The 15,947-nt window shown below is 50.0% G+C and overlaps 1 protein-coding gene across 7 annotated transcripts in view; it reads left to right on the top strand.

Annotated features, from left to right (window-relative positions):
* Nucleotides 1-15,947, top strand: part of KMT2C (lysine methyltransferase 2C) — a 2,745,351-nt gene that overhangs the window by 995,519 nt on the left and 1,733,885 nt on the right. For all 7 annotated transcript variants that reach the window (XM_069647923.1, XM_069647922.1, XM_069647921.1 and 4 more), the window contains one exon: nucleotides 8,745-8,854. In XM_069647923.1, the coding sequence (XP_069504024.1) occupies nucleotides 8,745-8,854 (110 nt within the window). The remainder of the gene's footprint in view (nucleotides 1-8,744; nucleotides 8,855-15,947) is intronic.

The raw sequence follows: 15,947 nt of genomic DNA, 5'->3' as shown, positions 1-15,947 counted from the left end.
AGACGAATGAGTAATTAAAGTTGCCCACCATAGTAATTAGAGTACTCATAGTCACCTTTCCTCCTTGCATCCCATCTGACTTCCTCCGCTAGGATTCCAAGGGCTAATGTACTAAGAGTACCCAGGTATCTAAGCATCCAATGTGTTCAAAGGGGACCCCTAGGTGAGGTGCCGAAGGGTGTGGCCTTGGCCGTGTGTTCTGATGCCTGATGTTGTGCCTTATACTAAATTGAAATGGGAAGCTCACATTTTTGCTGCCAAAGGTTCTGGGACCGTCCCCATGTTGGGGGACGCCCACAAGAATGGAGGAAAGGGGACTTTGGACTATGAGTACTCTAGTCACTACAGTGAGTAACTTTAATTCACACTCTAGGAGCCTCGCCTGTTATCCTGTACCAGCACTCCTCTGCAATCTTCCTCAGAAAGGGGCGTAAAGCTGTCCAATCAGAACAACCAGAGCCCCATTGGGAGCTGGTCCCATTCAGGCACTCTGGCAGACAAAGGACAGGGGGTGGAAAACTCCTCCCCCACTTCCTGCCTGCCCAGACACGCTGGAGCTTAGGCGGGGACACCCAAGGGTTCCTGCAAAGGCAAAACGCACATAGGCCTGCCCCTTCCCAGAATAGTATAAGAAGGAAGGCACCAAGTTTGTTGAGTGCCCCTATTGTGCATTACCGCGGCTATGGACTGAAATATCAGTCTTAATAACTGTACTCCAACAAACATACCAACTAACCTCCTTTCTCTACTCGACTCAGTCCCAGTATTTAACTTGCTAAATTTCAATTTAGCTGCTTTATCGGCATACATTACAGTTCAACACAAGACTTCTTGGTGGAAGATGGCCGTTATCAAAGCTTTTATGGAAGGGGTTAAACGTATTTACCCGCCATTGCATATTGGCCACCAGGTTGAGATCTTAACATTTTGTTAAAGTTATGGATCCACCTTTTGAACCTATGCATAAAGCTTCAATTAAAAGGACCTTACTTGGAAGTTTGCTATTCTGATTGCAGTCACTTCCATAAGAAGTGAATTACATCCATTATCCATGTCGGGACCTTTTGTGTCCATTCACGAAAGTAAAGTAGTGTTAAGAACTCAATCAAGGTTTTCACCAAAGTACATATCTAAATTTCAGGTAAAACTGTCCATAGAACATGCATCTTTCTTCCAAAACCCTTAAAACAGGTAAAGAGTGCTTCATACATTTGTTGTGCGAAGAGCAGTCATTTTCTTCTTAAGCAAAAAATACAAAGTAGAAAGATTGATACATTTTTTTGTGTATGGAAACGGGAATGATAGGAGATCCAGTTACTATAGAAATCATTGCTAGATGGATTGTCAAGTGTATACAACAATGCTACACACTTTCAAATGAAACACTTCCTTTCAAAACTAAAGCACATTCAACCTGTAGTACAGGGGCTACATTTGCTTTCCTAGCAAATGTTACAGTGGAAGCAGTATATAAGGCTGCAACCTGGAGTACACTGCTCACTTTCGCACACTGCACTACTCATGCAAGGTCAGACTCACGAGTGGGACAAATGGTGTTAAGGCATTTATTGGCAACTGTACCGTTGGCTCTACCACCTGCTTGATGTACTGCTGTTAGGGAGAATTCTCAGAAATGTGCTAATTCCCTCTACCTTGGAGACCCACGGCAACTTTGCTGGATTTTGAGGACTTCATTTTTTTTACCTGGAGAGAGTGAGGCTATTAGCCCCCCTCCCCACCATCCCCCTAAAACAAAAACCCACCCCCACACACTCATATTTTAGTGTGATTTCTGAGCTTTGTGTTTCTTTTGGTTGTGGAGTCTGCCAAACTCCATAGGCATCATCTTTTACATTGTGTCACACAACACCTTCAGTGTAGTGACACAGGGAAGTCTTTCAGATTTCCCAAAGGTTTAAATACCTTCTCTGGGATAAACTACTGTTTCCCAGAGCAGTAAAGTGAAATTGACTTTACTTACATTTCTAACTTTTTAAACCGAGCACACACTATCTTACAATATGGTGCTGGAGGGGTTTCCTTGTATCCCCTTTTGTCTAGCTTCTCAGGTAACATTTTTATGTTACCCTTTCCTCGCTGAATGGCTGGTGGCAGTGGTTTCGTTTTAACTACCATGGTGTGCATTTACCATGGGCTGCGTTCGCAGTTGCAGTAAAGCACCCAAGGATGCAATTCTTGTCAAAATGTCCCAGGTCTTCTTTTTTTCTCCATTTCTTTGTGGAAAGGTCCTTCTTGAGATTTTCTCTGCGTGCCAAACGACGTTTGGTCCCATTGTTCACTTTGCCTTTGGCAGGATTCATGAGTGAAGCCCGCCTCTGGCTCCTGGTTGTCTGGGATAGGCAGGGAAACTCCCTGTGCTTAGTCTCCTAGGAGACCCAAATGCACTCTGTGGTGATTGTCCCCCTGACCGTCCGGCAAGGATAGCCACCCTGCTGGGTGACTGACAGCTAGGCTGGAATGAATGGGAGAGAACTGAATAAAAGGCAAGGCTGTTGGCTTGGAAGGCAGAGTTGACCACTGGACGAAGGAACCGAAGAAGAACTTGAGGAAGACGCCTGCTGCAACTCCTGAACCATTGGTTTGCCCGGTGAGGCCTGCTGCAGTGCCGAAATGCCAGGTTTGCATCGACGGAAAAGCCCCTGCAAGGACGACTTCTCCCCTTGAGTTGGTGGGACCGATCAACTCCAAAGTAAGCCACCTGGACATCCATCTCAGAGCTGGTTGAATTTCCACGGAGTTGCTGCTGGAAACCGTATAGCCAGGGAGAGGAACACCAGATTGAGTGCGTTGCTTTTAAGCTGGCCTAGAGCTCCAGGAAGATCCTCGGGACTCCCAGGAAGGAGGACTGACCGAGTCTGAGCCCCCTCAACAGAGTGCGGGATCCGAGAAGCGAGGAAAGTCCATCTGGACTGCCAGGAACCACTGTGTTGCTATTTGCGGTAGACGCGAGGAGCAGAAACACTGAACAGCCACTGAAAGTGAAGTTTGCTGGTTGCGAGTTTTGACCGTCTCAGTGCATTGCAGAAGTCCCCCGACGTCCTCCCTCTTGTCCCTTCAACTGAGGCCCAGCTACAGTGAGACCTACTGAGTTGCCTGCACAGGAACCAGAGTCGTCATCTGCATCTTTTCTTTATTTTAAAGGTACTGTACAAAGTCTGAGAGAACTTGACTCTTGCTGTAGAGTTCCTTGCATCTTCTACCACTCACAAGTCTAATCAGCTTGTGGCCCTACATTTGATTCATCTTTTCTTCAAAGACTTCTGAAACATTGTGCAAAGACTTTTCCATCACCATAGGTGCTCCATCCTATATATAAGACTTTTGGCCATTGACTTTGGCTTAGCCTTTTGTACTGAATGATTTTCTGGAAGGATCCAAAAGTATTTGCCTGCTTAAGGATATTTGTGGTCTCTTGTTTGTTCTAGATGATCTTTTCCTTTGACTTATTACTATATATCCTAAATGCAACAGTGATATATTAATGTCCCCAGCACCCTAGCAATTGAAGTCACCTGAGGGTGTAGGCAGTGTCTGTGGGCCATCCCAAAAGGTTATCTACTGTTTTAGAGATATTAAGACTGTGTATTTCATGAGGTGTATTTGAGTGTTACTATTATATTGCTCCCTTCTGAAGAAGGCTTATTCTAACTGACAAATTAATAATTGTTTATTCAAGAAACCTTGAGTGTAAGAGTTCATTTGAATACTTGTAAGTGTAAATCTCTGTGTAACTCCACTACAGCACACATTGACCCCTCTTGAGATAAGCCTGGCTGCTCAACACGCTAGCAAAACTGTTAATAGTTTTCACGGTCAGCGGCAATCTTATTGCCGGCGGAGCGGAGATTGCAGCTGACCGTAATCTGCCTCCATATTTCAGCAGGAGGACTCGCCTGCCCCGGTGCCCAAGTAAGGTGTTGTTTTTGCATGTTTCTTTTGTCTTCTTTACTTTTGCGCTCTAAGCGCGTTGTCCTCCTCCCCCCTCCCACCTCTGCCACTGCCTTGTTCCCCCCTGCCTCCCAGCCAGCCCCTTCCCTGTCCTGATTGGCCACTGGGTGCTCTTAGTTGACCATCCCTGGGCAGCCCTCTTCGGCTAAGGGCCCCCAGGTAAAGGGCGACTCCCTGATTGGCGGCTCCTGGTTGTGTCTGCAGCTGTCCGCTAATTTCCTACCATCTACCTTAGCGGACCCACTAACTTAGTAGTTTTGTTCTCCTGTCTACTTTTTTGCACCATTTCAATACCTATAATATGCACTGGCTAAGTATTTAAAATTGCATTGTGTAACCTAGGCCTTTCTCCCTCTATTCAGGATTTTCGTTTTCGCGGTGTCTGTCCTATCTTAACTGTGCAATATGTTAGCTCCGCAAGTCTGAGTGGCATCATCCTGTCCGATTGTGCAACTTGCCTGCCTCTCACTCCTTGTCTGCCTACTCTAGTGCCCTCCTCCAGTACGTCCACCTCTCTCCTCTCCCACCTACTCTATGGTGCGCTCTCTCCTATCTTCTCGAACTGCTTCTCTATTGACTATCCTGCTCGCCTCACTAAATCTGGCAGTAAGAAGTTTAAAAATGACATCCTGGTCTCCAACCCAGAGCTCCCTATCGCTGACACCTACACCAGTGCCTCCTCTAAGGAAACTCTCACCGACATCCTCTTCGTCGTTCCTTCGCCAGACCTATGGACCCTTCATATGGTCTGTGCTCTCTCCCTTCTCCTCTTTTCCCAATAATGGTGGCACCCCTCCTGGCCTCCTTCCATTCCTCTAAGGTCATCATCAATGTCTACTCGAACGGGACAGTCTTCGTCCAAGGCCCCCTGTCCAACCTTCACCTCTTTTATAGACGCTTCCCACGCCTCGTCAATTTCCTCTCTTCTCCCGCTGTCCCCTCTCCCACCCTCCCCAGGGCTTCCCCGCCCCACCCTTCTGCCTTCTCCCTGGCTACCTTGCCGTCTCCTTCCCTCTCTGCCCCCTCTCGGGCTCCTTCTACACCTCCGAAGGGTGTACCTCTGATTTGTACCCCTCCCTGGAAGTCCTTCAAGGATGGCAACCTTCTCCATATTGCCACCCTTAACTCGCGCTCTGCTATCAAACACTCCTCTGATATCTGTTGCCTTCTGGAAGAATTTGACCTTGATGTCCTCTGTCTCACTGAGACATGGTTCCCGGCCAGCTCTGTCATTAGCTTTGACACGCTCCTACCTGATGGCTATAAGATCTTCTCTGCGCACAGGTCCAACCGCTCTGGAGGAGGTGTTGCCCTGATCTTCCCCGAGTGGATTCCTGCCTCTGTCACTCCTACGCAGTCCTACTCCTCTTTTGAATGCCTTGTCTGCAGGCTCTCTTACCTAGCCATTTCCTTACTGTGGCTTCTATCTATCGGCCAGCTGGTCAGATCTCCTCCTTCCTCTCTGAGTGGGTGGACCTCTCCTCCTCACTCCTGGCCTCGACCACCCAACTCCTCCTTCTCTGTGATCTCAACATCCACCTGGATGCCTCCTGTCCATCCTCTGTACTCTTTTGCGACGTCTACGATGCGCTCTCACTCACTCTTCTCCCTTCTGGCCCGACTCACTCTGCAGGGTACATTCTGGATGTTCTGATCTCCTCAGACCTCACCCTCTGTTCCTCTCTCCACACCTCTCTCCTTGAGTGATCATTGTCTCCTCTCCTCCCACCTCACCCTCCCTAACCCTCAGACTAAGCCACCTCCATCACTGCCACCTATCTTCTCGGTCATCCGACCCATGAAGCGCATGTCAGCGGAGGCTTTCGCCACCACATTCTCAACCTTCGCTCTCCCTTTTGCTGACTCTCACCCTGGCACAGCCCTCTCCATGCTCCACTCTGCTATACCTGATACTCTCGATATCCTTGCCCCTGTCATGAGAATCCGCCTGAAGCCCAAAGCCAAATGCAACTCCTGGTACGACTCAGACCTCGTCACCCTAAAACGTAAGTGCAGGGTGGCCGAGAGGAAATGGCGTGCTTCATATACATCCTCTGACATACTAGCCTACTGCAAAGGCAATACCGGCTCTGTCCTAACCAAGAAGAGAGCTCAGATCCAAGCCTGTGTCTCTGCGGCATCTAACAACTCGGCTGAACTCTTTAAAATCTGCAAGGAACTGGCCAATCCTGCCTCAGTCTCTACCTCCCCTGTCCCTTCTCAGGCCCTCTGCATGGCACCGGCCTCTCATTTCATCTCAAACTCGGGACATCCTGTCCTCACTCTTTGCCTATCCTCTCCCTTCCCCTACTCCATGCTCTTCCTCTGGCCATCCTGCAGCCAAACCCCCCTCCCTCCTTCTCATCCTTTCCCCTTTTCTCCGCAGACGAGGTTTCTAGATAAGTCCGATCTATGACAGTCTCATCAAAACAGGTTCACCCCTGTTCCTCCAACTATCAAGGACCACATCGACACCCTGGCTCCTGCCCTGGCTGATTTCTACAATCACTCCTTCGCCACCGGAGTCTTCCCATCCCCCCTGAAGCACTCCCTTGTGCATCCCCTTATTAAGAAACCCTCTGCCGACCCCTAATGTCCGGCTAACTATCGCCCAATCTCCATCACTCCCTTCCTGGGCAAGCTCCTGGAGAAACTGGCCATCTTCCAGCTTAATCTCGATACTGATTCTGTTGGTTGCCTTCATGACCATCAGCCTGGTTTCAGAGCTGCCAGAAGCGCGGAAACTGCTCTCCTGAACATCCGTGAAGACCGGCTTTCTAATCTTGACTCCAACACCGCTTGTGTCCTCATCCTGCTTGATCTCTCATCTGCCTTTGACACTGTCAACCATGCCATCCCGCTCACCCGTCTCCATGATAACATGGCTATCACTGGTCAGGCTCTTTGTGTGGCTGACTTCTTTCCTCTCTGACTGACCCTCCCAGGTTCAACTTGGATCCTTCCTCTCTGCCACCTTTTTCTCTACCTGTGGTGTCCCCCAGGGGTCCAAAATCTCTCCCTGGCTGTTCAACCAATACCTGGCTCTCCTTGCCCACCACATTGCCGCTCTCTGCCCCAACTTTCATTGTTATGCGGATGACACCCAGCTCATTTTCAGGCTACCCTCTACATCCTCCTCTCCTTCCCTCATCTGACTGTCTGTCTGCTATCCATGAGTGGTGTACTGCCAATGACCTCTGCCTTAATGCTAGTAAGACTGAGATTTTCCTCATCGGCACACCCGCCCCCTCCTTTCCTGCTGCTCTCTGGCCGGCCTCTCTTGGTCCTCTTCCCGCTCCCACCTGCAAAGCCAAAAATCCTGGGGTCATCTTCGACTCTACACTCCTTCTCTCCTCACATCTCTGACGTCTCCAAGATGTCACACTACCAGCTGCAGCTCCTCAGAGGTATTCTGCCTTTCCTCTCCTTCCCCCAGAAGCTCACTCTCTCCAGAGCTCTGGTTCTCTCTAGGCTGGACTATTGCAACAGCCTCTTTCTAAAACTGCCTGCCTCTACTCTCCGCCCTCTGCAACTCATCCAGAACAGGACTGCAAGACTTGTCCTTGGCCCCAAGCCCAGGGATCATATCTCTCCAGAACTGAAATCTCTGCATTGGCTCCCAGTGGCTACAAGGATTAAGTTCAAAACCCACTGCATCATCCACAAGGCCTTCCTTCTCGAGCTCTTTGCTCATCCGCCTCCAACTCCCTCATGGTAAGTCGCTTCTCCAAGCAGCGAGTTGGTGGTTGATCTTTCTCCTCGGCTGGCGCTTCCCTCTGGAACAACCTCCCTTAAACTTGAGGACAACCATCTCCGGTTCCAGAAAGACCTCAAAACCTCTTTGCTTCTGCCTTCTCTCCTCCACTCCTCTGCTGACCTCCTGGCTGAAACCGTTATTTCACTGGCTACCTGGAAACCCTTCTGATCCCTGGCTAAGGGCCCTCTACTGCTAGCGTCGCACATCTGCACTGCCCACCTGGCAACCCCCACACTCGGGGACTTTCTGTATCCCTTCAGTCCCCCCACCAGACCTCAATAGCTGATGTCCGCTCTTAACCTTAACCTTGCACTTGCCACTTGCTGGCCGCTATTTATTTTATTTATTGTTATCATCTTCTCCCATGTTCTTCACTTTCCTTTCCCTCCTTCCCATGCACTTGCGCGATCTGAATGACACCTGGCCTAGTAGGATCATTGTTTTGTTTTGTCCCCTTGTTCCCCTCCCTTGCCTCGTTGTGCCTTGAAACACTTGTATATAGGCGCGTTATAAATGCCATATCATAGTACAATTTATACCAAAGGTTGGGTTTCCTATACCTGTAGTCAGTTGTTTGTAGTGTTCCCAGAGGGTACTGCATGCAAACTTTGCCTAACAACTGCTTGCCCATCTATTCTTGCCATGTGAATTTAAGCAGACTTGCAAGCCCCTGAAGAAAAATATTACCCAGTCTTGGCTTGTATCTGCTTAGAATCACATGTGCCACTTGTCCTCCCTGCAAGGGAGAAAATAGCACAGTTTTTAAAACATTTTTTAAAAAAGGGGTACTCCTGCCCATGTTTCCAGTTATAATATATCTGGGTCCTAGAAATATAGTCTTAGACGAATCTCTCTTAACAGCTGTAGCCATTGCTCTTAGGTTTAATCGCAACAGTGACAATGATCAAGTGAAACAGGTAACAGAATAGTATTCTACTCTTCATTATTGTCTGAATGTGTGGATAATTGTCCATGTTACAGGATTTTTATTTATCAATATGCTGCATTTAATTTGTAGGTGGGTACATGGGAGCTGTCAGAACCTTCACACTGAGGAGGAGGTGGAAAATGCAGCCGACGGTGGCTTTGACTGCTCAATGTGCAGACCCTATGTAACACCAACTCATGGTAAGTGGAAATTTGAAAGCTTTCATTATCACAAGTCATAGTTTGCATTGTATAGTTTACTATAGCCCTGGAATAGCATGCTTGTTTTTAAGAATATGTTCCGATTCATCCAAATATTCAGCACATCATTCTGAAATTGGGTACAATTAAACCTGGTTTTAATACCTGCCCCATTAAACATCTTAGACCAGTGGTCTTCAAACTTTTTTGAGAAAAATGTGGGCAGGTCGGGACCCCCCAGAAATGCCAAATGGACAGTATGTATTGCGCACCGTCACCTGCTCCCATCACAGTCGCTTGGCTCCCTCATCCCACTCCTACCCACTCGCTGTTCTCTCCCCACTCTGCTCCCACCACTATCCCATGGTTCCCGCCCATTGTGCTCCCACCATAGTCCCTGGGTTCCCCCCATCCCGTTCGCAACACAGTCTGAGGGCCAGTGGTGGCTGGTGATTTTTTTTTTTTATGTGGAGGGGCATAACTATTTCCCCCAAAAATGCCATAGTGAGGGAGCCCGAACCAAAAAGGGGAGTTCGGGGGGGTTTCCCCTGTGATTTTTGTTTTTAAATAATGGGTTAAAATGTTGCATTGTAGAGCATACTTTTAACAAATAAATGGGTAAATAGCCAAACAGTTTGCAATTGGTGCTGGGGGGGGCCCAGGGGGCAGGCATGACATTTTATGATAGATGTCCAGTAAAAAGATACCATCGCTGTCCCCTAGGTCCCACTGGGCGTAACACAATCAACATGATTATGTGTGTATGCAAGGCGCTGCACATTCATACAGCAATCACTCTATCATTCACACGAGCATCCACCACCATACAATCACTCATAACATAAGCATACACACACATGTTTAAATAAAAACAATGAACATAAACGTACCTTCTGCATTGGCCTGCGTGTGGATGCTGAAACTCCCTGCTCCAAGCTGCTCTGTCCGTATGTGCGAGTAGGCGCAGGAGCTCCCCCTCGGACGTACAGACATGCAGTGCCCCAGCCAGCATTTCCAATGAGCTATGTAATGCTGGCGAATCAAAACGCTGCAGCACTTGCATGGCTCAGTGAGCATGTGCGGCTGGGGAACTAAACTGAACTGTCAAAGGGAAACAGTGTTTCCCTTTGACAGCTCAGCCAGCCCAGGAGCACTCCCATCAGCTGGAAAAAGCAGCTGACGAGTGCTCACGGTTTCACTGGACTGGCTCCTTAGTTCCTCTATAATGGGTGAGGGGCCACTGGGTGGGCGCCCCCTCGCCATTATGGATGAGCCGCCAGGCTCGGACTGGCCTATAGGGCAATGCCTGTACCAAAAACGTAAAATGCTGAAGTGGGCCAGTCAAAATGGGCCACCATTTTGGCCAATGTGGACCAGTTTGATGAGTTACTTAACTATGCAGTTAGTAATGTTGACCATTGTTGCTGAATATATCACTATTTACTTACATTTTAACACAAAGCTCCCCCTTGGGTACTATTGAAACAGTGGGCCTCATTACAACCCTGGCGGTAGCTGTGCCGGTAAAACTGGCATGGCTGCCGCTGGAGTTGCATAAGGGTCCGGCACCCGCGAATGGGCAATTACCAGGTCATGCTTAGTTAGGCTGACTTGATAATTGCCCTTTCGCTGGTACCGGTACCGGTAGATCCCCATTCCCATTGAGCCCTATAGGGCTCAATGGGAATGGGGAGCTCGGATGCACCAGCACTGTTAATAACGGTGCCGGTGCATCCAACGAGCTGTGCTCGTGGGTGCCACCTGGCCTGCCAGGTCAGACCTGGCGGGCTGTCAGGCACCCGCAAGCACAACTCGTACTATGACGGTACGGTAGCAACGGTGCCGGTAGCTTACCGTCACCGTTGTTACCGTACCGCTATAGTTGTAATGAGGCGCACTCTTTGACTAAAGGAATGAATATCCATTTCCCCTTTCTTTCCCTCTCACCACTCCTCTCTCCTGGAGTGATCTCCTTTCCTCCCAGCTCACCCTCTCTACCCCTCAGGCCAAGCCAATGCCATCACTGCCACCCACCTTCTCGGTCATCGGACCCATGAAGCCTGTGTCAGCTGAGGCTTTCGCCGCCACTTTCTCACCCTCTCTCCCCCTTTGGCTGACTGACACACTGACACAGCCCTTTCCATGCTCCACTCTATATCTGATACTCTCAATGTTCTTGCCCCTGTCATGAGGATCCGCCTGAAGCCCAAAGCGAAGTGCAACTCCTGGTACGACTCGGACCTCGTCAACCTTAAACGCAAGTGCAGGGTGGCTGAGAGGAAATGACGTGCTTTATGTACATCCTCTTACAAAGTGGCCTGCCGCCTACTCCAAAGGCAATACCGTCTCTCCGTCCTCACCAAGAAGAGAGCTCGCATCCAAGCCTGTGTCTCTGCAGCATCTTACAACTCAGCTGAACTCTTCAGAATTTGCAAGGAACTGGCCAATTCTGCCGCAGTCTCTACCTCTCCTGTCCCTTCCCAGGCCCTCTGCACAGCCCTGGCTTCTCATTTCATCTTTAAAACTTGGGACATCCTGGCCTCGCCCCCTCCTCCCTCTACTCCCAGCTCGTCCTCTGGCCCTTCTTCGGCTACCTCTCCTCCCTCCTTCTCTGCCTTTCCCCTGTTCTCCCCAGACAAGGTTTTTAGACAAGTCTGATCTATGACAGTCTCGTCAAAACAGGTTCTTGCCTGTTCCTCAAACAGTCAAGGATCACATTGACTCCCTGGCTCCTGCCCTGGCCGACTTCTGCAACCACTCCTTCGCCACTGGAGTCTTCCTGAATCTCCCCCATCCCCCCTGAGGCACTTCCTTGTGCACCCTCTTCTTAAACCCTCTGCCGACCCTCCTACCCGGCTAACTATCGCCCAATCTCCATCACTCCCTTCCTGGGCAAACTCCTGGAAAAGCTGGCCATCTCCTAGCTCAATCTCCACACAACTGTTGGTTGCCTCCATGATCATCAGTCTGGCTTCAGAGCTGCTAGAAGCACATAAACTGCTCTCCTGAACATCCGTGAAGACCTGCTCTCCAACCTTGATTCCAACACCCCCTGTGTCCTCATCTTACTTGATATCTCTTCTGCTTTTGACATGGTCAACCATGCCATCCTGCTCAACCGTCTCCGTGATAACCTGGGGATCACTGGTCAGGCCCTGGCGTGACTGACTTTCCCCTCTGATCGACCCTTCCAGGTTCAACCTGGGCCCTTCCTCTCCTCTCTCTACCTGTGGTGTCTCCCAGGGGTATAACCTCTCTCCCTGGCTGTTCAACCAATACCTGGCACTTATTGCCCACCGCATTGCGGCGCTCTGTCCCAACTTCCAGTGCTATGCGGATGACACTCAGCTAATTTTCAGGCTACCCTCAGCCACCTATTCTCCCTCTCTCATCTCCGACTGTCCGCTTTCCAGGAGTGGTGTACCGCCAATGATCTCTGCCTTAATGCCAGTAAGACCGAGATTCTCCTAATCAGCACACCCGCTCCCTCCTTTCCTGTCACTCTCTGGCCGGCCTCTCTTGGCCTCTTCCTGCTCCCGCCTGTGAGGCTAGAAACTTTGGGGTCATCTTCGACACCACCACACTCTCCTTCTCTCCTCACATCTATGACATCTCTAAGAAGTCACACTACTAGCTGCACCTCCTCAAAGGTATTCTTCCTTTCCTCTACTTCCCCCAGAAGCTCACTGTCTGCATAGCTCTGGTTCTGTCTAGGCTGGACTATTGCAACAGCCTCTTTCTAAATTTGCCTGCTTCTACTTTCCGCCCTCTACAACTCATTCAGAACAGGACTGCGAGACTTGTCCTTGGCCTCAAGCCCAGGGATCGTATCTCTCCAGGACTGAAATCTCTGCATTGGCTCCCAGTGGCTGCGAGGATTACGTTCCAAACCCTCTGCATTGTCCACAAGGCCTTCTGTGGGATCATTATCTTGAACACTTGCTTCCTAAATATCTTCCTTTGCAAGCTCTTCGCTCATCCGACTCCCTCAGGGTCAGTCGCTTCTCCATGCAACAAGTTGGTGGTAGGTCTTTCTTCGGCTGGGGCCTCCCTCTGGAACAGCCTCCCTGCCTTCCCGATACTTGAGGAGAATCATCTCCGGTTCCGGGAGCACCTCACAACCTTTCTCTTTGCTTCTGATTTTTCTCCTCCTCTCCCCTGCTGACTTCCTGGCTGATACTGAAACTGCACTGGTCACCTGGCCACCCTCTGTTCTTTGGCCCAGGTCCCCTCCCCCGCCAGTCGCACACCTGCACTGCCTTCCTGGCAACCCCCGCACTTGGAACTTTTTTCTGTATCCCTACAGTCCCAATACCAACACTTGTCACCTGATCTCTGCACTTACCCTTGCAGTCGCTGGCTGTACTTTCTACTTATTGTTTATTTATTCTATTATGCCATGTACTGCACTGTCCTCTCCCCCTAGCCCCACCGCACTTTCCTCCTGCCCATGCACGTGCGCAATCTGAATGGCACCTGGCCTAGTAGGATCGTGGTCTGTCTTCCCTCCGTTCCCCCTCCCTTGCCTCGTCACGCCTTGAAACATTTGTGTATAGGCACGTAATAAATGCCATATCATATCCGCCATGATAGGTTCAGTGCTGCTTCTGCCCCAAATGACAAAATCGGAACGACTTTCTGGCGATAGAAAGTCAGAACTGGAAGCATGGAAATCTTCCTTTCCCAGGGTGTGGTCTGGCATGGATTCACATGCTCATGAATATTCCCTGACGTTAGGCTGGGAATCCTCGGTAAAAGAAAAGTTTCAGTTTCGTTTCTAAACTGTCTTCCTCCTATAAACCAATCACTGAGCTCTGGGTCATACTGCCCCCAGCCAATGACTGCCCTCTACCTAAGCCCGTCCTCAGGCAGCCATATTCAGATTTCTACCGCACGTTCAAGTGTTGGGATCCTCGTGCTATTGCTCTCTCGCGTTTCTCTCTTCGAGCTTTCTTTATCCCCCCCCCCCCGCAGTTTTGTTAGGAAAACCCTGTTTTCGGTTTAATTGAGCCTGTGTGCTCCATCGCTAATCCTTCCAATTAATGGGGACCTGATTTTTTTTTCAGCATCTTTCATCACCCCTCAAGGGCAGAAATTGTCAAGTGTTACTTCTTGGAAGCTACAAAATCACAAAAGGGGTCTGTTCGGGGTTACCAACTGTGGGTTGCCCAATAATCTAGTCAAACTGAAGAGCCACACAGGTTAATTAGTTCTACAAGTTGAAAAGTGCCAACGTGTGTTGTCATTCTCTGTCTTGCCTTGGTGAACAGTATAGGTCTAAAAGGCACATGCTAAATTGGAAAAACTGGGCATGTGTCTGCTATTCAAAGGAATAACTTCACATTTTTATTGGAGATTCTATGTCTAGCAGAGGCAGTTAAAAATCAAAAGATAAAAAGGAACTATGTTTTTCCAAAAAAATGTCTTGACTAAAAAAGGAGTGAAAGACTGTTCGTCCTCTTGTGCAGTGTTAATTGGAAGGATTCAAAAATACACCTTTACAGGGGGCTCACTGCTGTATGAACTACTTGCAGTTGATATGGTTGGTTGTCAGTTCTGTAAAATTAGGGACAGCCCCACATAGACACTAGAGATTCCTACTTGTTGTTGGGTGCCTTTTAGCACTACACTGTTCACCAAGGCAAGATTGAGAGAATGACAACACACGTTGGCACTTTTCAACTTGTAGAACGAATTAACCTTTGTGGTTCTTCAGTGTGACTCTTCTTGGAAGCTTCCAGAAGTTCTCAGGCCTGCACCGTGCCGGATCATGTCTGAGGAGGATGACAGAGCTTCCCTCTTCAAGCTGTGTACCAGCTGCAGTTTGCAGAATGTTTTCTCGGACAACAAGCATTCCCAGTGCCTGTATTGTCCACACCCGACGAATAAAGAAGAGGATTGTGAGATCTGCTGTGGCTTCAAGCGCACGATGAAGGATCGACACGTCCAATTGGCGGCGTGGCGCAAGGCCAGGGCCTCTACCACCGGTGAGTCACAAGGGCATGCCTCTTTTGGATCCAGCCAACCTGAGCAGGCTTCTAAATCCTTTGAGGGCGCTCCATCCGTGGGGGGCCAAACACAAGGCCTAGGGACGCGAGTCCACTTCCATCGGGGTCCCCATGTCAGCAGACCCACAACGGTCAGGGTGCGTTCATCGTCTCCGTCTGCCTTGATCTCCTGCCACCTCTCCAGCTCTTTATCCAAGAGAAAGTCAGCTACCCCGGGAAAGCTGCGGGAGACACCGGAGGAGGCCAAGCAGGACAAGGTGTCCATCCTGTCAACTAAGGCCAAGGCGGTCCTGACCAAGACGTCCTCTTCCATCGAGATGGTTGCTGCCGCCCTCTCGAAGGCGAGGGGGCGCTTACCCAGTCCTAGTGGCCCTTCCTCCCAGACAGGAGGCTTCGGCCAAGCCAGTGGAGAAGACTACGGAGAAGGGAATGCCGGAGCTTAGCCCGGGCCCACCCCCTCAGGACCTGAAGGAGGGTGGCGGTGGCGGAGAAGAACTCCAAGGCACAGACATTTCTTTGTCCAACGAGGAGGAGATACTTTCAGTCCACACCATCCAGGGTTGTGACCACGATGATGGAAAAGGAAGGAGGAGGTGCAGGGGGGGGGGCACTCGCCGGAAGCTGCAACATCGACGGGGATGACATAGGCACTGGGCCCAGTGACCCTTTCCCCCAGGTGCCTCCGAGAGACATATCGCAGGACATCCTCTCGACCCTCCACACACTGGTGTCGGAGATTCAAAGGAGTATGCCGACGCCAGCAGCAGCATCACCAGCAGTGACCCCCGTTGACACGGGGGCAACCACCGGTGAAGAAGAGGAGGCATCCTACACCTCATTTCCAACTGTAGTTTCTCCCCCCCCCCCCCCACGCACACTCGGGGACAGGAAGGGACATGGTGACGACGGACAACGACGTGGAGAAGGGAGATACTGCATCACTGCCATTGAGTACTTCTCCACCGGACGAAGTGGGATCCCTTCATTCTATGATCGCCCGCGCGTCGGAGTGTTTCCAGCTCACCCCAAAGGAGAAAAAGGAGGGCTTCCTGTACCAGCGCCGGGAGGCCTACAGGACATCTGGG

This window comes from Ambystoma mexicanum, chromosome 2q (assembly GCF_040938575.1).
Source record: "Ambystoma mexicanum isolate Mex_15411 chromosome 2q, UKY_AmexF1_1, whole genome shotgun sequence".
NCBI classification, from domain to species: Eukaryota; Metazoa; Chordata; class Amphibia; order Caudata; family Ambystomatidae; genus Ambystoma; species Ambystoma mexicanum.
This window is presented reverse-complemented; position numbering and strand designations above follow the sequence as displayed.